The sequence below is a fragment of the Chiloscyllium plagiosum genome, chromosome 31, assembly GCF_004010195.1.
Source record: "Chiloscyllium plagiosum isolate BGI_BamShark_2017 chromosome 31, ASM401019v2, whole genome shotgun sequence".
NCBI classification, from domain to species: Eukaryota; Metazoa; Chordata; class Chondrichthyes; order Orectolobiformes; family Hemiscylliidae; genus Chiloscyllium; species Chiloscyllium plagiosum.
In genome coordinates, this window is record NC_057740.1 from 14,160,705 (window position 1) to 14,184,701 (window position 23,997).

The 23,997-nt window shown below is 43.7% G+C and overlaps 2 protein-coding genes across 3 annotated transcripts in view; one reads left to right on the forward strand and one right to left on the reverse strand.

The window, feature by feature from the left end:
- Nucleotides 1-23,997, reverse strand: part of malt2 (MALT paracaspase 2) — a 77,955-nt gene that overhangs the window by 38,188 nt on the left and 15,770 nt on the right. Inside the window, exons 6-15 of one of the 2 annotated variants that reach the window (XM_043721003.1) lie at nucleotides 22,108-22,298; nucleotides 19,674-19,770; nucleotides 18,454-18,501; nucleotides 15,952-16,005; nucleotides 14,872-15,075; nucleotides 11,602-11,779; nucleotides 10,618-10,692; nucleotides 5,796-5,923; nucleotides 2,609-2,758; nucleotides 1,228-1,385 (exon numbers count right to left, since the gene is read on the reverse strand). In XM_043721003.1, the coding sequence (XP_043576938.1) occupies nucleotides 1,228-1,385; nucleotides 2,609-2,758; nucleotides 5,796-5,923; nucleotides 10,618-10,692; nucleotides 11,602-11,779; nucleotides 14,872-15,075; nucleotides 15,952-16,005; nucleotides 18,454-18,501; nucleotides 19,674-19,770; nucleotides 22,108-22,298 (1,283 nt within the window). The remainder of the gene's footprint in view (nucleotides 1-1,227; nucleotides 1,386-2,608; nucleotides 2,759-5,795; nucleotides 5,924-10,617; nucleotides 10,693-11,601; nucleotides 11,780-14,871; nucleotides 15,076-15,951; nucleotides 16,006-18,453; nucleotides 18,502-19,673; nucleotides 19,771-22,107; nucleotides 22,299-23,997) is intronic. The other variant, XM_043721004.1, reaches the window with a different exon arrangement.
- LOC122565240 (repetitive proline-rich cell wall protein 2-like) lies at nucleotides 6,417-8,548 on the forward strand. The gene is made up of 2 exons (XM_043721005.1): nucleotides 6,417-6,564; nucleotides 7,942-8,548. Exons 1-2 carry the CDS (start codon nucleotides 6,512-6,514, stop codon nucleotides 8,546-8,548), a joined length of 660 nt encoding a protein of 219 aa, XP_043576940.1. The 5' UTR covers nucleotides 6,417-6,511.

Consider the following 23,997-nt stretch of genomic DNA (forward strand, 5'->3'; position numbering starts at 1 on the left):
AGCGGAGAGGTTGGGAAGAAGATTGCAGGTCAAGAGGGCGGTGCTGAATCCGGGGTTTGGGACTGAGATAAGGTGCGGGGAGGGAAATGAGGAAGCTGGAGAAATCTACATTCATCCCGTGTGGTTGGAGGGTTCCTAGGCGAAAGATGAGGCGCTCTTCCTCCAGGTGTCATGTGGCCAGGGTCTGGCGATAGAGAAGGCCAAGGGCCTGCATGTCCTTGGCGGAGGGGGAGTTAAAGTGTTCAGTCACGGGGTGGTTGGGTTGGTTGGTGCAAGTGTCCCAGAGGTGTTCCCTGAAACGTTCCACAAGTAGGCGGCCTGTCTCCCCAATGTAGAGGAGACCACATCAGGTGCAGCAGATACAGTAAATGGTGTGTGGAGGTGCAGGTGAATTTTCAACAGATATGGAAGGATCCATTGGCGCCTTGGAAGGAGGTGTGGGCACAAGTTTTGCACTTCTTGTGGTTGCAGGGGAAGGTGCCGGGAGTGGAGGTTGGGCTTGTGGGGGGTGTGGACCTGACGAGGGAGTCGCAGAGGGAGTGGTCTCTCCGGAATGCTGATAGGGGTGGGGAGGGAAATATATCCCTGGTGGTGGGGTCTGTTTGGAGGTGACGGAAATGATGGAGGATGATACGATGTATCCGGAGGTTGGTGGGGTGTAAGGTGAGGACCAGTGGGGTTCTGTCCTAGTGGCGATTGAAGGGGCGGGGCTCAAGGGCAGAGGTGAAGGAAGTGGAGGAGATGCGGTGGAGAGCATCGTCGACCATGTCGTAGGGGAAATTGCGGTCTTTGATTTTAGTTCTTCACCTTTCCCAAGTTCCCTCCCCCCTACCTTTTATCTCAGCCCACTTGGCACACCAGCCTCATTCCTGAAGAAGGGATTATGCCCGAAACGTCGATTCTCCTGCTCCTCGGATGCTGCCTGGCCTGCTGTGTTTTTCCAGCAACACATTTTTCAACTCTGGTCTCCAGCATCTGCAGTCCTCACTTTCTCCTGGGCTTGAAAGGCTAAACTAACTGAAGAAAAATGGAACAAGACTCCCTTCTACTCGAGTCTGACTCTGCTTCATTCTAATACCAGGTCAGAACCTAATGGTAGATTCAGGTCACATTTACATTATTATTGACTCATCAGTAAGAAACAAAATCATTTCACACTAACAGAGTAGTTGCATTGTGAATAACCTCATAAAACAGTGCTGTGGAGTGTCCTGTAAAGTTCCTTACCTCTGAAAAATCAGCCAATCTAGCTTCACATTTAGTGATGTCCTTCTGAGTTTGCTCTATTCTGGTATAAATAATCATAATGTTTGAAAATTCAGCTGCAAATCCCAGACGAACTGTGACTCCACATTCAAAATGCACATACCTGCTCTCAGGAAGAGCTGGAAAGAGCAGAACGATAGCATAATGAACATTCTGATCTCATTTAGTTGACATTATTTCTCCTAAATCCTCAACCTCACCCCTTGATATCTCCCTTTGGCATTGAGACTTATTGTAATTACATCACATACGTCCAACTCTTCACCTTTCCCAAACTGAGCATCTGAGGACAGGATACTGGGGAATAAATGCTTCTTGATAGCACTGTCACCAACACCTTCCATTATTCTGAAGATTTTTAAGAGTAGGTTTGTGGGGCAGTAACTGGATTTGTCCTGCTGGGCAATGGACATACCTGAGCAATGTCCCACATTGTCAGGTCGATACTAGAGCTACAGTAGTGCTGGTACAGGATGGCTGGAGGTGCAGCATAATTTGGAGCATAGGTCGAGAGCAAAATAGCTGAAATGTTCTTAGTGCCAGTCATCTTGTTGTGGTTCTGTTTGCCGAGCTGGGAATTTGTGTTGCAGACGTTTCGTCCCCTGTCTAGATGATATCCTCAGTGCTTGGGAGCCTCCTGTGAAGCACTTCTGTGATGTTTCCTCCTTCACTATAAATGCCGGAGGAAACATCACAGAAGTGCTTCACAGGAGGCTCCCAAGCACTGAGGATGTCACCTAGACAGGGGATGAAACGTCTGCAACACAAATTCCCAGCTCAGCGAGCAGAACCACAATAATGAGCACCCGAGCTACAAATCTTCTCACAAACGTTGGCCAGTCATCTTACTGTAGCTGGTGTATACAGCTGCTGCCAACATTTAATTTCAAGTCAACTAGGTGTCTTAAGGGCTTTTTTGTGGAGCAGTGGTAGTGTCCCAACCCATGGACCGGGAAGTCCAGGTTCTAGTCCCACCTGCTCCAGAGGTGTGTAATAACCTCTCCCAAAAGGTTGATTAGAAAAATAGGTCAAATAGGTGTCTTTGTCGCTGGAGACATCTGGAGGGAGACTGGGATAGATCACCCACTCAGCACTACTGGCTGAAGATAGCTGTAAAATTCTCAGCCTTGTTGGATTAGACCACAAGTGGGGATAGGAATGTTCATGGAGCCTCCAATGCCTGTAATTAATTAACTGACTATGACCATTCTTGATTGGCAGGACATTGAGCTTTGATCTGACCCATTGATTGTGTAGTTATTTACTCATCGATTGTATCCTGTGGACAGAAGCACATGCAACACAAAATGGAGCATTAACAGGAGTAAACACTCTTTCGTACCATGAGCTTTGGCCCACTGCAGGTTCCTCGCTGAATATGCGTCCTGATGTTTGGGTGGTTTAATAAGATCTCTCAATGACCGTCTCTCTGACAGACTGCTGCGGATCTCCAATGCTTGTCTCCCCTTTGTAAGTTCACACTTCCCCATATCTGAAATCACAGGAGAAAAAGCGATTAATTGGGAAGTAAAAAACTATGAGGTAAACAGATACAGTGAACAGGAAGTATTGTTTATTATTGCACATAGGTTTAAAGTAATTGATAGAAGGATTAGAGGGGATTTCAGAAGTTTTTTTACTCCATCAGGAAATGGGGTCAGGAATTCATTGCTTGTTAGGGAGGGTGAGGCCAAAACACTCATCACATTTAAAAAGTACTTAGGTATGCACTTGAAATGCTGTAACCTACAATGCTCTGCACAAGGTAGAAACTGGAATTAGCCGAATGGCTCTCTTTCAACTAGCATAAAATGATGGGCCGAATGGTCTCTTCCTATACTGTAAATTTTTTATGGTTTTCTAGATACATACACAAAAGTTCCAAAGCAGATAAAGGTCATTGGTGTAATGGTACTGTGTTAGATTTTGCCCTTTCTGCGACCAGACAATTTGAATCAAATTTTCCACTCTGCTCTCAAGAGTTCATCATCCTCTTTATTGTCACCTAGCTACTATCTAACAGTACCTATCTAATCTCATCTTGAATACTGACATAATATGGTGGAGGGATACTAGAAGAGAGTAATGATGCCAAATGCTGCATATAGGTCAAGAAAAGAGAAATTTTGCTCTTGTCACAGTCAGTTAGGATGTCATTTGGGACTTACATAAGAACCTTCAGTAAATGCTAAACACAGTAATCTCTCATTCATACATAAGACCAGGTCTCTGTGACCATTAGCTTTAATCTGCCTACAAGTTTTCTCAGCTTTTGATGAAAGTTACCTGATCTATCCTCTCAAGTGAGTCATTTTGCACTGAGGGGCACTAAACTTCTGCATGTGTTCTGTTATATCACACCAAGAAAATCAGTTTCAAGACTAGGATGCAGAAGATAAAATCAATAAAAACAAAAGAAAAACCAAAATGAGGAAACATGTCTTGTTTAACATCGGGGAGAAAATTATCAATATTTGAGGGGAATGAATGTAAATTGAAGTTAAACTGAACAATTACCAGAGGAACAAAAACAAAAATTGCTGGAGAAACTCAGCAAGTCTGGAAGCATCAGTGAAGAGAAAGAAGATCACTCAATTTCCAAAGTTAACTCTTCTTTCTCTCCACAGATGTTACCAGATCTACAGAGCAATTTCTCCAGCAATTTCTGTTTTTCTTTCAGATCTTTAGTTCTTTGTTTTAAATTACCAGAGGAATACAAAATTATATGAAAATGAGCAGAATGGGAATTATTTCAAGTAGAAACTGATGGCAAGAGTAGATTAGATTTCCTACAGTGTGGAAACAGGCCCTTTGGCCCAACAAGTCCACACCGACCCTCCAAAGAGTAACCCACCAAGACCCATTCTCCTACTCTATATTTACCCCTGATTAATGCACCTAACACATGGGCAATTTAGCATGACCAATTCACGTGACCTGTACATCTTTGTGATTGTGGGAGGAAACCAGAAGAAACCCATACAGACACAGGGAGAATGTGCAAACTCCACACAGGTGGGAATCGAACCCAGGTCCCTGGCACTGTGAGGCAGCAGTGCTTACCACTGAGCTACAGTGTCACCCTAGAGAAAGAGCTTTCTCTTTGGATCATGAAGATATAGGCCTGAAGTCTAGGCTGGGGGGCACGAAAGAAGATAATGCAGGATACTGCAAAACCTTCTCAGTGTCTCCAGCACTTTCTGTTCTAATTTCACACCTCCAGCATCTGCAGTAATGTGCTTTTATTTTACCCAAACCCTCATGCAGAGAGGTAGCAGCTGACGTTACTTATAGAGACTCAAAACAGATGAGAAATTCAACCTTAAAGATATTGTAATGGGGAAAGAGAGGATGAGGTGGGCAGGTTAACCAGAGTAAGTGAAACAGTGAAGCTTCCCAAAAAAAGCAGCATTGCTGCAAAGACAGGGAAAAGGCATGTCGTGGGCACTTCCTACTAAAATGGGAAGAGTAGTATTTTGGAAGAAAAAATCATTTACTAGTTTAAAGATTCAAAACACAAAAGCTCTGCTGAATATTTAAATGGACCACACCTGCTGCTGAAGTATAAGCAGCAGGAAGCAAGCCCCAAGTGAAGAAGGATGAGAAGTGACTTGATAGAGGTTTACAAGATCATGAGAGGCATAGATACAGTGAATAGTCAGAAACTAGGGTAAAAATGGCTATCACAGGGGAGCATAATTTTAAGGTGATTGGAGGAAGGTTGAGGTGAGATGTCAGAGGTCGGTTCTTTATACAGAGTGTGGGTGCAAGGAATTCACTGCCAGCGGTGGTAGTAGAGTCAGAGACATTAGGGACATTTAAGCGACTCTTGGACAGGCACACGGATGATAGTACAATGTAGGGTATTTAGCTTAGTTTGATCTTAGAGTAGGATAAAAGGTCTGCACAAATCGGGGGCTGAAGGGCCTGTACTATGCTGTATTGTTCTATGTTCTATAAGTGTACTCCAAATTAATATCAATCATTTGAACAAGACACAGAACCTGTATGTGTAAAACTGTACCCGGGCACAGGAGGGCACCTGTGGAGGACAGCATGGATACCACAATTCTGGAAGAAACTGCTTCTCCTTCACTACATCAGTGTCCACAGGGACACTCCAGAATCACCTCGTGAATCCTCAAAAACCCTTTCCTTTTTGCGTGGATAGGTCAAATCTAATTCAAAATCCGATTGGAAAATAAGGTCAGTAATGTTTATTATTCCTTCCCAAACAAACACCAATAATGGGGCACATCATCCAGTATCAGAAAAATAGACAGGCAGATTGTCCGACCCAGGCCAACCGGGAGGTGAGATATAACAATCTGGATAAGTACAGCGTGATCATGAAGGACAATTAAACATAATAGTAACAGCATTACAGGAACTTTGGGAGTCTGCAGGGTGGTGAGGAGGGAGTGAAATGACAACCTATTTAAACATATCCTGCTCGGTGTGGCTCAGTATCTGGTTGAACTTTGTCCTAATTACTGGGTGATTTAAACTTTGTGTAAATACAGACTCACCTTCTGCAACTTTATCCAGCAGGACCGTGATTTTTTCATCCTCCAATAAACGCTTTTTCAGGAAGTTGATGAAAATCCCATTGGTGAGCTCACTTTGGCTGATTTCATATGCTTCTGCATCAGGACAACTGGAAAAGTTCATCAAGTACACGGCCACAGATCATCAACAATCTCAAATAATGAACAATTCCACAGCCTTCTCATACAGAATGAGAATCAGAAAATGTGCGGATTCGGGTCTGATTGACGCAAATCACAAGACTTCATCACTGTTGGTGCCCATTACTTGTCCTTGTGCCTGGAACAGAAACACCACCTGCCCTGGTGTCTGGAACAGAAACACCACCTGTCCGAGTGTCTGAGATAGAAACACCATCTGTCCTGGTGTCTGAGACAAAAACACCACCTATCCTGGTGTCTGAAATAAAAACACTATCTGTCCAGGCATCTGAGATAGAAACACCACCTGTCCTGGTGTTTGAGATAGAAACACCACCTGTCCTGGTGTTTGAGATAGAAACACCACCTGTCCTGAAGTCTGAGATAAAAACACCACCTGTCCTGGTGTCTGAGACAGAAACACCACCTGCTGAAAATGTGTTGCTGGAAAAGCGCAGCAGGTCAGGCAGCATCCAAGGAACAGGAGAATCGACGTTTCGGGCATAAGCCCTTCTTCAGGGCAGGTGGTGTTCCTTGAAGAAACACCACCTGCCCTGATGTCTGAGATAGAAACACCACCTGTCCTGGTGTCTGAGAGAGAAACACCACCGGTCCTTGTGTCTGAGACAAAAACACCAGCTGTCCTGGTGTCTGAGATAAAAACACCACCTGTCCAGGCATCTGAGATAGAAACACCACTTGCCCTGGTGTCTGAGATAGAAACACCATCTGCACGGGTGTCTGAGACAGAAACACCACCTGTCCAGGTGTCTGAGATAAAAACACCAACTGTCCTGTGTCTGAGACAGAAACACCACCTGTCCTGGTGTCTGAGACAGAAACACCACCTGTCCTGGTATTTAAGATAGAAACACCACCCGTCCTGGTGTCTGAGACAGAAACACCACTTGCCCTGGTGTCTGAGATAGAAACACCACGTGCCCTGGTGTTTGTGACAGAAACACCACCTGCCCTATTGTCTGAGATAGAAACACCACTTGCCCTGGTGTCTCAGATAGCAACACCACCCGTCCTGGTGTCTGAGATAGAAACACAAAGTGCCCTGGTGTCTGAGATAGAAACACCAACTGCCCTGGTGTCTGAGACAGAAACACCACCTGCCCTGTTGTCTGAGATAGACACACCACTTGCCCTGGTGTCTGAGATAGAAACACCACCTGTCCTGGTGTCCGAGATAGAAACACCACCCGTCCTGGTGTTTGAGATAGAACCACCACTTGCCCTGGTGTCTGAGATAGAAATACCACCTGTCCCGGTGTCAGAGATAGAAACACCACATGTCCTGGTGTCTGAGACAGAAACAGCACCTGCCCAGGTGTCTGAGACAGAACCACCACTTGCCCTGGTGTCTGAGACAGAACCACCACTTGCCCTGGTGTCTGAGATAGAAATAACACCTGTCCTGGTGTCAGAGATAGAAACACCACATGTCCTGGTGTCTGAGACAGAAACAGCACCTGTCCTAGTGTCTGAGACAGAAACACCACTTGCCCTGGTGTTTGAGATAGAAACATCACTGTCCTGGTATCTTAAACAGAAACACCACCTGTCCTAGTGACTGAGACAGAAACACCACCTGTTCTGGTGTCTGAGATAGAAACACCACTTGCCCTGGTCTCTGAGATAGAAACCCCACGTGCCCTGATGTCTGAGATAAAAACACCACTTGCCCTGGTGTCTGAGATAGAAACACTACTTGCATTGATGTCTGAGATAGAAACACCACCAGCCCTGGTGTCTGAGACAGAAACACCACCTGTCCAGGTATCTGAGATAGATAACCACTTGCACTGATGTCTGAGATAGAAACACAAACTGTCCTGGTGTCTGAGATATAAACACTACCTGCCCTGGTGTCTGAGACAGAAACACCACCTGTCCTAGTGTCTGAGATATAAACACTACCTGCCCTGGTGTCTGAGACAGAAACACCACCTGTCCTGGTGACTGAGACAGAAACAACACCTGCTCAGGTATCTGAGATCGAAACATCACCTGCCCTGATGTCTGAGATAGAAACAACTCCTGCCCTGCTGTCTGAGATAGAAACACCACCTGTCCTGGTGTCTGAGATAGAAACACCACCTGCCCAGGTGTCTGAGATAGAAACAACATATGCCCAGGCATCGGAGATAGAAACACCACCTGCCCTGGTGTCTGAGACAAAAACATCACCTATCCTAGTGTCTGAAATAAAAACACCACCTGTCCAGGCATCTGTGATAGAAACACCACCTGCCCTGCTGTCTGAGATAGAAACACCACCTGTCCTGGTGCCTGAGATAGAAACACCACCTGCCCTGAAGTCTGAGACAGAAACACCACACATCCTGGTGTCTGAGGTAAAAACACCACCTGACCTGGTGTCTGAGATAGAAACACCACCTGTCCTGGTGTCCAAGATGGAAACACCACCCATCCTGGTGTCTGAGATAGAAACACCACTTTCCCTGGTGTCTGAGATAGAAACACCACGTGTCCTGGTGTCTGATATAGAAATACTACTTGCGCTGGTGTCTGAATTAGAAACACCACCCGTTCTGGTGTTTGAGATAGAAACACCACTTGCCTAGTGTCTGAGATAGAAACATCACCTGTCCTGGTGTCAGAGATAGAAACACCACATATCCTGGTTTCTGAGACAGAAACACCACTTGCCCTGGCATCTGAGATAGAAACACCACTTGCCCTGGTGTCTGAGACAGAAACACAACCTGTCCAGGTGTAAGAGATAGAAACACAATCTGTCCAGGTGTTTGAGATAGAAACACCACCTGCCCAGGTGTCTGAGATAGAAACACCACCTGTCCAGGTGTCTGAGATAAAAACACCAGCTGTCCAGGTGTCTGAGATAGAAACACCACCTGTCCTGTTGTCAGAGATAGAAACACCACCTGCCCTGGTGTCTGATTTAGAAACAACACATGCCCAGGTGCCTGAGATAGAAACACCACCTGTCCTGGTGTCTGAGATAAAAACACCACCGGTCCAGGCATCTGAGATAGAAACACCACATGCCCTGGTGTCTGAGATAGAAACACCATCTGCACGGGTGTCTGAGACAGAAACACCACCTTCACTGGGTCTGAGATAGAAACACCACCTGTCCTGGCATCTGAGATAGAAACACCACCTGTCCTGGTGTCAGAGATAGAAACACCACATGTCCTGGTGTCTGAGATAGAAACATCACCTGCCCTGGTGCCTGAGATAGAAACACCATCTGCACTGATGTCTGAGATAGAAACACCACCTGCCCTGGTGTCTGAGATAGAAACACCACTTGCCCTGGTGTCTGAGACAGAAACACCACCTGTCGTGGCATCTGAGATAGAAACACCACTGTCCTGGTGTCGGAGATAAAAACACCACCTGCCCTGCTGTCTGAGATAGAAACACCACCTGTCCTGGTGTCTGAGACAGAAACACCACCTGTCCTGGTGTCTGAGATAGAAACCCCACGTGCCCTGATGTCTGAGATAAAAACACCACGTGTTCTGGTGTCTGAGATAAAAACACCTCCTGTCCGGGTGACTGAGACAGAAACACCACCAGTCCTGGCGTCTGAGGCAGAAACACCACCTGCCCTGGTGTCTGAGATAGAAACACCAACTGTCCTAGTGTCTGAGATAAAAACACCATCTGTCCTGGTGTCTGACACAGAAACACCACCAGTCCAGGTGCCTGAGATAGAAACACCACCTTTCCTGGTGTTTGAGATAAAAACACCAACTGTCCTGGTGTCTGAGATAAAAACACCACCTGCCCTGGTGTCTGACACAGAAACACCACCTGCCCTGGTGCCTGGGATAGAAACACCACCTGCCCTGGTGTCTGGGATAGAAACACCATCTGCCCTGGTGTCTGAGATAGAAACAACACATGCCCTGATGTCTGAGATAGAAACATCACATGTCTTGGTGCCTGACATAGAGACACCACCTGTTCTGGTGTCTGAGACAGAAACACCACTTGCCCTGGTGTCTGAGATAGAAACTCCACCTGTTCTGGTGTCTGAGATAGATGACCATATGCACGAGTGACTGAAACAGGACTACCAGCTTCCATGGCATCTGGGATAGGGCCACCATATGCACTGGTGTTGGTGATAGGACCACTTCATGCACACAAAATAGGACTACCACCTGATCTGGCGCCTGGGTTAGGGTTACCATCTGCACTGCTGTGCAAGATAGGACCACCACATATATTCATATAGGAGATAGGACCACCCACCTTCATTGGTGACTGGCTTAGACCTACCACCTTCACTGGTGACTGGTATACGGCCACCACCTTCACTGGTGCCTGAGATAGGACCACTGGCAGTACTGGTACTTGGGTAGGACCACCAGCAGCACTGGTGCTGGAGATAGGATCACCAGCTGCATTGGTGCCTGAAATAAAGCTACAAACAGGACATCAGTCGAACAGATTATCGAAGTTTGAATCTTGCTAAGCACACGATCAGTAACCAGACTTCAAAAAGTATTATCCATAAAACAGTTAGGAATGTCTTGAGTTTGTGAAAGGCCCTTTGACAAGTAGAGCCTGATACTGCTATATGTCTAAGAAGCAAAACTGTACACAATTATAAAATTAGATTGGCTAAAATTAAAGAGGGCAAAGAATTACTGCTTACGTGGCATAACCATAGACAATATTTGCAGTGACTCTCAAGGCTTCCATTTGCGGAATGATTTCATCATGCATGTTCCTGAAAAGGAAAAGTTATAAAAAAAGTTCTTATTCACAGATCTCTATTATCAGCCCCAATTTGTATTGCACCATCATCCGTTTTCTATTTTAATCATTCCTGTCTTCTGACCTCTCATGGTCATCTGTCTTTGTTCTTTTCAATCATTGCTGTCCTCCCTCTGTCTTCCTCATAGGCCATCATCCCAAACATCTTTCTCCTAACTCTATCTGATTAAAAGTCTGCTCATTTGTCACATCTTCCAGTTCCAATGAAAGGTCGTCAGCCTGAAACGTTAACTTGCTTTTGCTGAGGGTGTTGTCTTATTGGGCGAGTATTTCTAGTATTTTCTGATTTTATTTCCTGTAGCAGTATGCCTGAAGTTGGTTTATCTTTCTTTGAGGTTTATGTTGATCAAGGTGATATTTGTGATAGGGAAATAAAACGTCTTTGCACTTCAGGCATATTCCCCAGCCAATTCCTCATGGGCATCACAACAACTGTACCTGGGAGGCCACAGGATGAGCTGTAAGAGAACCGCAGGCTCCTGAAAATGATTGTGTTTTTAAGCTCTTTGAAGCCCAAATGTGGCTGTGAAAAAAGGCCTGTGAAATGGTGGGTGTTCAGGTTCCCCCTCCCCACCTTTCTCAAACCACCTGCTCAGGCATTCTCATAAAACCCCCCAAACATGTTCACTTCAGGGCCTCAGGAAGTCTGAGGCAATAACATGGTGATACACAGGGGAAAGGTTTGCGAAGCACTGATCAAATCTGTATCACATCTGCCCTGGAAGTGTTTCATGGGACATTGTCTACTCTGTATCTATCCCAGCATGTATTTGCCCTGAGTAGCTGCACCATTCCCCAGTGCTGCTGAACATAGAGAAGTTTAGCAGAGGGATTCTAAGAAACAATTTCTTCTTTCCTGCACCTTTTGCGACACATGTCAAGGAGGAAGACGTTTAGCCCAGTTTGCTTCTCCTGCATCAGCTGTAGAATGTTCTGGACACACAAGCAGTGTTCGGATGTGAAGGAACCTGGAGCATCAATTGGAACCATGAAGCTGTTCCCATAGTTTTCATATCCATGGCCAGCATAATAAAGCAAACCTGAGGAGAAAGCCACAAGGTCAGTTTCTCTCCATAAGAATAAACAGTCCCCTGGGTTCACAGCCAATTTCCCCACAACAAGGATACCTTTTATCACCCTCTAATGCCTCACCTTTCCCCAGCAACAGGGCATAATGTGTCACACCCAATTAATCCCCCATCAATCACACAACAGATCTCATGATCTTTTCAGATCTCAGAAATACTGAACTAAGCTCTCCAACAAAATAGACCTCTTCTGCCACGCCCAAAACACCCCCAACAAAAGACTGCCCGAAACTCCTTAAATGATACATAACCTGTGTCCCACCCAACTGAATCCCTCATTGCACAGACCCATATGAAACACCAACTCCTCTCACACCACCCTCGAAGTCATACAAAGTCCCTCCATCACATTTCAAGAAAGAGTTGGATAGAGCTCTTAAGGATAGTGGAATCAAGGGTTATTGGGCTAAGGCAGGAACAGGATACTGATTGAGGAGGATCAGCCATGATCATAATGAATGGCGGCGCTGTCTCGAAGGGCAGAATGACCTACTCCTGCACCTATTGTCTATTGTCTATCCTATTCCTTTGCCAATAGTACAGACTCAAAAAGTGTGGTGCTGGCAAAGCACAGTTGGTCAGGCAGAGCTTATGCTCGAAACGTCGACTCTCCTGCTCCTCGGATGTTGCCTGACCAGTTGTGCTTTTCCAGCACCACACTTTTTGACTCTGATCTGCAGCATCTGCAGTCCTTACTTTCTCCCAATAGCACAGACATCTTGTGTCACAGCCACCTTCACTATCCTGCACCAAGACAGACTCCCTGCTAGTGTGTCAGCACCGTTGTCTGAGGAAGAGAGTGTTTCTGACTAGGATCTCAAACCCAGCAGCAAGCTCATGGTCTACAAGGTAGCAGTGTTATCAGCCTTCCAGCTCGGGTTGAAAGTATACACCAAATACCGCAGTAATAGCACCAGCAACACCTCTGCATACTCAATGACAGGGATAAGCATATCAATATCAGGACAACATTCCCAGCATTAAGGTCCTGGTTACTGTCTATCAGCTGCATTGGATAGGCTGCACAGTCCGTATGCCTGACACAAAACTCCAAAAACAAGTTTTCTATTGCAAACTCTGTCACAGCAAGCAGTTACAAGGAGACCAAAGGAAAGATTTTCTCAAAGTCCCCCATTGAGACAAAGTAACCTCCCCACTGACCCATAGCAATCCCTCGCCCAAGGCCACCCAACATGCATAAGTATCAATAAAATGTTGCGTATTTGAATATTCCCAACAGGCCAGGTGAAAGGCTAGCATCAACAGCAGTGGGAGGGTTTCAAAACCCTGAGGTGACTAAACAGCCTTCCACCCCCACCCATGTCAGGGTGTCTGAATAAGACATTGGACTGTTTAGTCACCTCAGGACTCACAGCAACTAGAGAGAAAGAGGGTTTCAGGACCATAACACCAGGATCATCCTCAGACATAATGAACTTTTCCTTATAACGTGTTTTTATAAAGAGGATGTACAGGCAAAAATGGCTGAGAATATACATTCTGAATAATGTCTGACAGATGTGAGGGAAGTTACAATGAGAAAGACTTCAAAGGGAGAAATGCCTTGCAAACTGAACTGAAATCTCCTGTGAGTTTTCTCAGATGGGAGAAAAGCTTACAGTCTAGGAATGAGGTATCTTTGTGTTCTCCCCTTTAAAGAATTCACAAAAACACACTTAAAAGCCAGTTTACATGTGCGCATGTAGACTAAGGTGTGTACTGAGGATTGTAGCAGAGAAAGCTCCTTGTCGTCCCTGCGTTGTAGATAAAAATAAATAAAATCTCTCTTCGCTAGAAGCCAGGAAGCAAATGAAACTGCAGTCTAAAGGAAATAGGGCAAAGCTATGCAGCTGACTTTCAAAGCCACAACACCCCATTGTCTAATCTACAGAAACTCAAAGACTGATTTGCATCTTTTTAAAAGAATTTTATCTTTTTTGGACTCACCTCTCATTTTTAATCTATGTGTATTGCATTACTATTTCTTCTCCCATTCATTAATATATTAACACAAGAAAGCCTGGTTAAACTGGCTCATTTTAAAACATAAATTAATTTGGGTCTGGGGGAGGGAGAAATCCACATCCCACTTTTAAATTAACTTCATTGAGACCAATGAGGGGATGGATGAATAAAGAAAGGGAGCCAGTTCATCCCTCCTCACCCCTGGAGCTTAATCATATGCCCTGGAAACGCAATAAATTGGGGAACTGAACCTAGGAGCTCTTATGACAAAAGTCACTACCAAATGACACAGCCTGTTTATCACAACTGGCTCTGAGAATTAAACTTGAGAATATTCAAAACAATATACAGTACTACAGCACTCAATTAAGAAGCATAGGATCACTATCCAACAATTCTTTTTAAAAAGTAAAGGTGTGAGCACAGGTTGAGAACAGGAATCAGTTTGCCTGCATGAAGAAGGGCTTATGCCCGAAACGTCGATTCTCCTGTTCCCTGGATGCTGCCTGACCTGCTGCGCTTCTCCAGCAACACATTTTCAGCTCTGATCTCCAGCATCTGCAGACCTCACTTTCTCCTGCATGATAAAATACTCGGGCAACACTCCAGGAATGAAGAGCTAGAATCATAGCATTCTCACAGGGTACACAGAGACCACTTGGCCTATCAAGTCTGCAACGTCCCTGTGTACAGCATCCCATCCAGATGCACCCCCTCACCTATCCCTGTAGCCCGCATTTACCAAGGTTAACCCACCTGGCCGACACAAACCTGGACACTATGGGGCAATTTAGTATGGCCTTTCCACCTACCTGCCCATCTTTCGACTGAGAGGAAACCCACACAGATACTGGGAGAATATGCAAACTCTATACAGACAGTTGCCCGAGGCTAGAATTTAACCTAGGCCTCTGGTGCTGTGAGGCAGCAGTGCTAACCATTGAGCCACCTTTTAACTAACTGGAATGCTCCAGGGTCCATGGAACTGTGTCTATCTTCAAGGGAAAGAATTTGCAGTTAAACTTTTGTGAAGAGGGAATTTAGTTGAATCGGATTTGGAAGCATTAATTTGTCGGTACCATAAACTCCCTTGTCAAGAAGTAACAAGAATTCATTGACAGCTCTGTGCATCTCGAGTCTGGTGAGGTCGAGGAGGGACACAACTTTGAAGTCGAGCTGACGAAGGAGGTTTGTAAGCTCATGCACATCCACCATTGGAGCCTTCAACTGCTTGTGATGTAAGTAATTCATGTTCCCCATCAGCAGAGCCACCTTGTCTGTTGCTGAAAGAAACAAGGAGTGAGTGACCATTTGTACTGTCTGTACTGTCTGTAATGAGGCTGATCAGAATCAGCAGTACAACACTTCAGGCTTTCAGTGTCAGCATTGAACATTTTCAGGTCAGGTACAGCATGGGTCAGGTTCGAGAATGAAGTTCACCCTGGAGTTCCAGCCAAAACCTGATATTATAATCAACATCACAAAAAATGATGTGATTTGGTTACTATCACACTGCTGGTTGTGGAATATTGCTGCTGGCCAATTGGCTGTCATGTCTCTAACAATACAACAATGATTAGATGTCAAAGAGAAATGCACCTCATTAACTATAAGTTGCTTCAAGCCCTTTTTTTAAAAATCAGTCCTTGTATTTATAGTGGGGGTTGGTTGACGATGTTAACCCTTTAGTGTTTTTCCTGTGGTGTCCCATTTCTTCATCCATCTAAGCCTGAGGCTGTGCCCAGTGTAGCCACTTCCAAAGAAATATTTAAGTGTGCACCTGTCAGTACTGGCCCATTGCCTACTTGTACACCAAGGTACAGTGGGCAATGGGCAAGGTGCTAGAAAATGGGACTGGAACAGGAAAGTGCATATTTTTGACTAGCATTGACTCTTTGGATCAAAGGACCTTTTCTGTGCTGCAGATCTCTATGACTTCCTATTGCAGCCACTCCTCAGGAACAGTCCTGGTGGTAAGACTCAAACAACTATCCAAGGGCCTACTGACCAGTAGCCATTTGTGTGACAGGATCAGGCTCAGTGTTGCCAAGGTCCAATATTCTGTTGAATCCCACCATCCAGGTTTACCCAATAATTAGTGAGCAATGAACTTTATGGCAATAAAATATGAATCTGATTTGAAAACTATACAAGTTTACCATAGAACTCGACAGGCCAATGGAAAGCGTTCAGCTGTGTTCCTGGACTGGAACCTGTGAGGAAATTAACACAAAATAAACTAATCTTTTACTGAAAACAGTGCAAGAAAATGGGTCATCACTGACCAGGGATCAGACTGTCCGGATTCAGACGCTCACTGACGGTCAGACCCTTACTAACCGGAATCATTTTAAGACCATGCTTTGGTTTGGTGGAAGCTGTGCAGTAAATGTTAAGATTGGACCTAAATTCTGATCCTATGTTTCCCACTTTCATTGAGTAACTTTCATTATTGAGATTTTCAAACAGATTTCTTCTCAGTAAAACAAACTTCAAAACTTTAAAACAACCGCTTTTCCCACCTTATCAGATTCCCACCCTGTTCAATAATATGCTCCCTCCAACTTTCTGTTCCAGCCCCATCCCAACCTTATCTTTGACTTACTTCATTCCTGTCTAACCCAGGCCAACTCCAGTACCTACGTTATCTCAGTCTGTCCCATTCCATCTCCTCAATGCTCTGTTCCATCACGTTTCACTCCTGTGCTGCCCTACATGTTTTCACACAAAGATGTTATTTCAGTTATTCATGTGCTTAACAGTGTGAATGGCTGATTTACAATTCGCCTTATGTTAATTTTCGTTGAATCCCTACAAGATGTAAGCAGGCCATTTGGCCCATCGAGTCCACACTGACCCTCTGAAATGCATTCCACCTAAACCTACCCCCCTACCCTATCCTGGTAACCCTGCATTTCCCATGGCTAATCCACCTAGCCTGCACATACCTGGAAACAATGAGCAACTTAGCATGGTCAATCCAGCTAAACTGCACATCTTTAGACTGTGGGAGGAAACCAGCCAAACTGGAGGAAACCCACTGACATGGTGAGAATCCCGAGGGTGGAATCAAACCTGGGATCCTGGCAGTGTGAGGCAGCAGTGCTGACCACTGAGCCACTCTGCTGTCCTATTAGTTCCAGCAAAACTCCAACAGCAAAATGACACCAGTAAATACAAACCCAACATCAGTATTACTCAGAGGTATCACACAGAAAGCTATTCAGACAAAAACAAACCAAGGCAAGGAAAGATGTTAGGATTGGTGACTAAAGGTTTGGTCAAAATTCTCGTTTTCAAACAGAAAAGTGAGTTAAAAATTTGGGAAGCATTTCAGAGCTTGGAGATCTGAAGGCATTTCTGCCAATGGTTGGGCAAAAGAGTTTAGATGTACAAAATTAAATTAAGAATCACACAACACCAGGTTATAGTCCAACAGGTTTATTCAGAAGTACAAGCTTTCAGAGTGCTGCTCCTCCTGCCCCAGTAAGGTGCAGTGCTCCAAAATCTTGTACTTCTAAATAAACCTTTTGGACTATAACCTGGTGTTGTGTGAATTTTAACTTTGACCACTCCAGATGTTCTCAGCTGGTTAAGGGAAATAGTTACGTGGACAGATACAGGTTGATTAAAGTCAGTATCCATTTCTTAGGGGAAAATTAGGAGAAAACTAACTTGCTGGAATTTTTATGAAGAGGCAGCAGAGAGAGCTGATGAGGGCAATACTGTTGACATGGCGTTCACTGACATCTAAAGGTATTCAGTACACAACAGACCATGGAATACAGGTGACAGTAGCAGCAGGCTATAAATTAGCAGGAAACAGAATAACGTTAATGGATATCTTTCAGACTTGTAATAGAGTTCCCTAGGTTCAGTCTGGGGACCCTTGTTCTTCCTGTTTCATATTAATAATATTGACCTTTGTGTACAGAACACAATTTCAAAATTTGCAGATGGTGCTAAACTTGGAAGTATTCCAATCTATGAGAAGCATAACATTGAATTTCAAAAGCACATTATGAAGTTGGTAGATTGGGTGAACAGGTAGCTGATGATGTTTAATACTGAGAAATGCAAAGTGACTCATTTTTGTAGAAAGAACATAGAGATAATTTCTGAAGCTTTATTCATAGGTACTTAAGAGTATAAGAGTAAAGAGGTTATGTTGATATTGTGTAAGACACTAATTAGATCTCAGCTGCTGTACAGTGCCCAGTTCTGATCTCCACACTCTAGGAAGGATGTGACTGCATTGGAGAAAGTGGAGAAGAAATTTACAAGAATGATTCCAGATATAAGGAACCATTCTTATGAGGATAGAATAGAGAAGTTAGTAATATTTTCCTTGAAGAAGAGAGGATTGACAGGAGATTTGTTACACTAATGGGGAGGAGGCAGGAGAATGGCACTACGTGAAGAGCTCATTTGGAGAGCTGGTGCAGACACAATGGGCCAAATGGCCTCCCTCTGCAATGAAATTACTTTGTAATTGTGGGACGTATGAGGCTATGAAGGAATTTACACACAAAAATAAAACGCTTAATTTGGAGACCCTGTGATTCTGGGAGATACTATCTGGTCAGTGAGCATGGCAGTTCCAGATGAGCAACATGTGATGAGAAACTGGCAACAAAATATTAGGTGAGTAAAGCCATTACCTTCATCAGTGCCCATGAAAAATGCCCCATTGAAGGATGTATTAGGTCCTTAAAGGATAAAGAAGAATTTGTGACATTGGTAAATGCAGACAACAATGAAGATTATGTTAAAATAAAACATTCTCAAATAAACACTGACATGATGGTGGTGAAAGTAAGTACAGTAACTACAAACAATCTCAACATGAAGATCACAAATTTCATTCAGGCGTTAAGCTGATAGTGAAAGAGATTTGATTTTTTCCAATCAACATTAAAATGTTATTATTTCCCCATTAAGTGCAGCATCAAATACTAAACTGTGCCACACAGAATCCAAAGACTCTGAGGTCAAATTTGATTTTAAGAAATGTTTTTCATAATATAATCAGTTCTCAGGATGTGACTAAAGGTAAAGTCGCCATTGTCTAAGGTCCCTCTCTCAGACAGATACAACTGGTGATGGTTCAACCAAAAGGTTCACCATGCCTCAGCCGAGGCCAAAGGCAAAAGGTGGCACCTTCATGGTGACCTCAGCCAGTTTGAGAATTGAACTTGTGCTGTTGTTGACACTCTGCATTGGATACCAGCCATCCAGCCCAATGGAGCTGAGCTGCCAATTGTCATTTCTCAGGGCAACCAGTGCAGTAAATGTGGCCTTGAAGGCATTAATCACATACCAAGTATGGAAGTGAACTGGCAGTGTGAGGCAGCAGTGCTGACCACTGAGCCACTCTGCTGTCCTATGAGTTCCAGCAAAACTCCAACACCAAAATGACACCAGTAAATACAAACCCAACATCAGTTTCATTCAGAGGTATCACACAGAAAGCTATTCAGACAAAAAACAAACCAAGGCAAGGAAAGATGTTAGGATTGGTGACTAAAGGCTTGGTCAAAATTCTCGTTTTCAAACAGTATGGTAATGAGTTGTCACCATTTTAGAATGTCAATAGTGTCCAACGCAAAGAGAGGGCATGTCTTAAATATCTATGTATCTTCACAATACAACGTCTATCACTGCTTGATCCCTGAGCCTAATTACATGTGAAAAATGCACTTGTGTGGATAAAAGACAGAGGACACCTACTAAAGTGAGTGTATATGTTGTGGCTGAAAAAGAGGATTGAATTATATTCTGAGTATAGGCAAAATATTATTTTTGAAGCTGAAAAATGGGGCCATCTTACACAACAGGTCAAATTATATGCCGTGATTTATTGTAATTGTGTTGAACATACCTATCTCCACAGTAACAATCTTGCTCCAGGCCTCGTGATAAAGATTGAACACATGACAGCAATATTCTCCACGGTCAGCAGTTGTAACTCCATTAATCTAGGTTTAAAGTTAATAAGAAGGAAGTAAGTACAGTACACATTTGCCTGTTTAATTATTGATGCCACCATTGGTCATGTTCTTTCAGGCAGTCAGTCCACTATAATGGCAGAGAACCAGTTCAGTTAATCAGAAGTTTACCCCAACTCCTTCCCATGGAAAGTGGCTATCCTATGACTATCCATTGAACTATAACATGGAGCTAGTCATACAAAGCAGCTTACAGTACTGAGGTCCAAGACATATAAGATCGCCAACAAAAAGTTACAACTTTCCCAGGAGCCTCAGGTTTTCAATCTTGCATTCAAGTTGGTCACTCTCATCGCAGTCTCTCTTCATGTCACTCACCATCCTGACCTGAAAGTATATTGCCTTTCCCTTCAGTGTTGCTGGGCCAAACTCCTGGAACTCCCTCCCTAACACCATTGTGGATCTAACTATACCAAATGTAATGCTCTATTCTAGAAAAAAGGGAGGCAGAAAACAGGAAATTATAGACCAGTTAGGTTGACATTTGTCATGGGGAAGGTGTTAGAATTGATGGGCAATTGGGAAATCTCAAAATAATTGAGTACAGTCAACATGGTTTCAAAAAAGGGAAATCTTGCTTAACAAACTGAAATTCTTTAAAGGATTAACTTTGTGGTGTGGATAAAGGGGGTGTACTTTACTTGAATTTTCAGAAGGCATCTGACAGGGTAGCACATAGAAGGTTACTGTGTAATTCTATACGAACACATGGATCAAGTAGAGATAAGTTAGAGAGAGAGAGAGTTCAATGAATTTTTCACTCAAAAGTATCAGGCTGTGAAATACATTACTATGGAATATATTGATAACGATATAGATGGAGGGGTACGATATAATTTGATATATTTCTGAAAGAAGAGAAGAGAGAGATTGAGGAATCTGGTGAGAAGGTGGGTTGAAGGAACCTTGTATAAAGATGAGTAGTTGGGTGAAAGTGTACCTGGTGAGAAGATGGATTAAGGCAATTAGGTTTTTGGATCTAATGGATGCCTCTTGTTTTCCAATATGTCAGCATAATTAGTGCTGGCAACATATTGGTGCATGACTAGTCAATGATAAAACAGACTCTTTTGCCTTTGTGAACTACCAACCTATGTACAATCTCTTTCTGGTCAAAAGTTCTTAAACATGTTGTTACTTTCCAAATCTATTCCCATCTTACTGTGAACTCAATGTCTGATTCTTTCCTCTGAGGTTTCTGACCTTATTGATCTACCCTTATCAAAGTCACACATGACACCTTACATAGCTCTAACAATCGTATCCTTCCTCATTGTTTTGATATGGTTGACCATACTGTCCTCCTCTATCACCTTCACACTGTTGGCCATCTGGAGGGGACTGCATTCACCTGACAATCCATCAAAGCCAAAGAATCACCTGAAATGGCTTTGCTTTCCACTCCTGCATCATTATGTCTGATATCGCCTCAAAATTTATTCTTGGTCCTATCCTACTTCTCATTTACATGCTTCTACTTGTCAACGTCATCTGAAAACACAGCATCAGTGTTGTCCAGCGCTACCCAGCTCTATACCGTGGCTGCTGAAACACTTATTTCTCCTTTGTTTTCTCGGGATTTGACTATTCCAATATGTCAGCGTCCAATTATCTGCTCTTTGTAAATGTGAAGTCATCCAACTTTACTCTTGCTGAAGAGTCATGTTGGATTTGAAATGTTACCTGTTTCTTTCTCCACAAATATTGTCAAGACGTGCTGATTTTCTGTTTAGAATTCACACCATATCCTGTTCAGCCATCATCTTGCTCTCTCTGACCTGCTTTGGCTAAATAACCTTGATTTTAAAATCCTTTTTTAGGCTTGCTCCCTGGCCTTGCCCTCTATAACCATCTAAACCTGTCAATCCTTTGAGATATCCTCTATTTCTGGTCTCTGTGGTATCCCTGGTTTTAATCACTTTACCACTGGTGGCAGTGCCCTCAGCTCCCTAGGCTCTAAATTTTCCTTTTAAAGCTGGTCCACATTACCTTTCACCTTTAAGATGCTTCTTAAAACCTATTTATTTGTCCAAGTCTTGGTCTGACTGCCTTCACATCTCTATGTGTCTCACTGCTATATCTTATTTGACAACACTCCTGTGGAGTGCCTTGTGATCTTTTACTCCGCTAAAGGTTCAAATTAAATATAAGTTGCTGTTTCAACAATTAATGAATGAGTTGAATAATAGCTCAGTTCAGGCAATGCGGCAGCAGAGGAATTTATTGCTGTAATTCTTGAGAAAAGTCTCCCCTCTATCTGAGTCATACATTGACAACATAACCAGTCACCAGAAAATGATCACTAACCTTCAGATATGGTTCATTTGCCTCAGGCAGTATCCGGTTGTTCCGAAACCACTGGTACTTTGGTGGAGGTTCACCAATGGCGTAACATGGAAGAACCATGGTATCCCCTTCCTTCAGGGTCAGGGAGCTGGGCTGCACCATAATGTGCACCCTGCTCAAAGACAAGCAAACTCCACCTGCTGCAGGAAAAGCTAAAGAAAGATTCCATTGTGAAGGGAGATGACAGATTAACTGTGCTCAATCTCTCCTAAATCAGACATCAGACAATGTTGCTGAGCTAGCAGGGAGAAGCACCGCTCACTTTGTTACTCAGCCACACATGTCAGAAGGCTCTGGGCTGGATACCTCATCCGTTTTGTGTTGGTTGATTTTCCCATGTTTGTGAAAGGAGCAGGGGCTGCTACAACTGGTCTCAATGCGTGAAGTGAGGGTCACTCTGCCTGCTTCTGATCACAATCAGAACCCTGTGGTCACTGGCTGAGAACCCTGTCGTCACTGGCTGTACTGGTCAGCCAGTGTACTGGTCAGAACCCTGTGGTCACTGGCTGAGAAAGGTGTGAATGCTGACCAGACTGTTGGTTTCATGTGGGGTATGATCTCTCTTCCAAAACGCCCTAATCCCAAACATTTTATATGATTTAGCAGGATATCTAATCAAGTCCGATCCCAGTCTCACCCGAAGCTCATTAAAAGGATCCTTCCATTCACTAGTGATAATTCTCATTCACTTTGATGTCCTTAAGTCCAGGTACTGCACGCCAATGGTAGTATCTAACTCGGAGCAGTCTTGTTCTTGCTACCCACTGAGAAGAACAAAGGTGCCTTCTAGAACTGATGAACCATTGATTAAGGAGAAAGTGAGGTCTGCAGATGCTGGAGATCAGAGCTGGAAATGTGTTGCTGGAAAAGCGCAGCAGGTCAGGCAGCATCCAGGGAACAGGAGAATCGATGTTTCCTGAAGAAGGGCTTATGCCCGAAACGTCGATTCTCCTGTTCCCTGGATGCTGCCTGACCTGCTGCACTTTTCCAGCAACACATTTCCAGAACCATTGATTAATACTGATCTAACACCTAATTTCATTTGGCTTGAACAGACATTTAGAAAGTGACAGCTGTGTACATACATAGGCATGGGAACAGGAAAACAGTAGCAGGCCATTCAGCCCTTTTCAGCCTGCTCTGTTATTTATGCAATCACAGCCAATCACCCACTTCAACGTCTTTTTGTTACACCATCTCCATATCCTTTTATGTCATTGATAATAAGATATCTATCAATCTCTACCTGAAACTTTACTCTGTGACTGAGTTTCCACAGACCTCTTTGATAAAGAATTCCAAAATTCACAATTTCTGAGTTAAAAAAAAGGTTGCATCTTGGTTTAAGTGGCTTCCCAATTATTTTGAAAATATTCTCTCATCTACACTTTCCAACCAAGGTAAACATCTGATGTTTACCTGTCCTTTTAAGTATTTTTAGGTTTTGATGAGATCATGCCTCATTCTTCCAAAATCTAGAGAATGTAGGCCTGGTTTGCCTAATTTCACTTCATGGGACAGTCCTACCATCATGGGAAGAAATCTGGTGAAGCTTCCTTGTACTCCCTCAATGCCAATATTATCTTTTTCATGGCAAGGGGACCAAAATTGTATACAGTCCTTCAGGTATGGTCTAGCCAAGGTTCTATGCAATTGAAGCAAGCCTTTGCTATTTTTGTACTCAAATCATACATGATAAGCGCTCTTATATATATATTGCTTGGGCCCCAAGGACTAATCTTTGTGGTCCTCTGGTAGTCACAGCCTGCCAATGTGAAAATGACCTGCTATTCCTGTTTTCTGTTTGTCAGCCAATCCTTAATTTATACCAGTACATTACTTCTTATCTCA

Coding starts and splice junctions, on each gene's coding strand:
- LOC122565240 (XM_043721005.1), top strand. CDS start 6,512: ATGTCTGAGATAGAAACACCACCTGTCCTGGTGTCTGAGAGAGAAACA. Junction 6,565..7,941: donor TCTGAGAGAGAAACACCACC/GGTCCTTGTGTC, acceptor AGAAACAACACC/TGCTCAGGTATCTGAGATCG.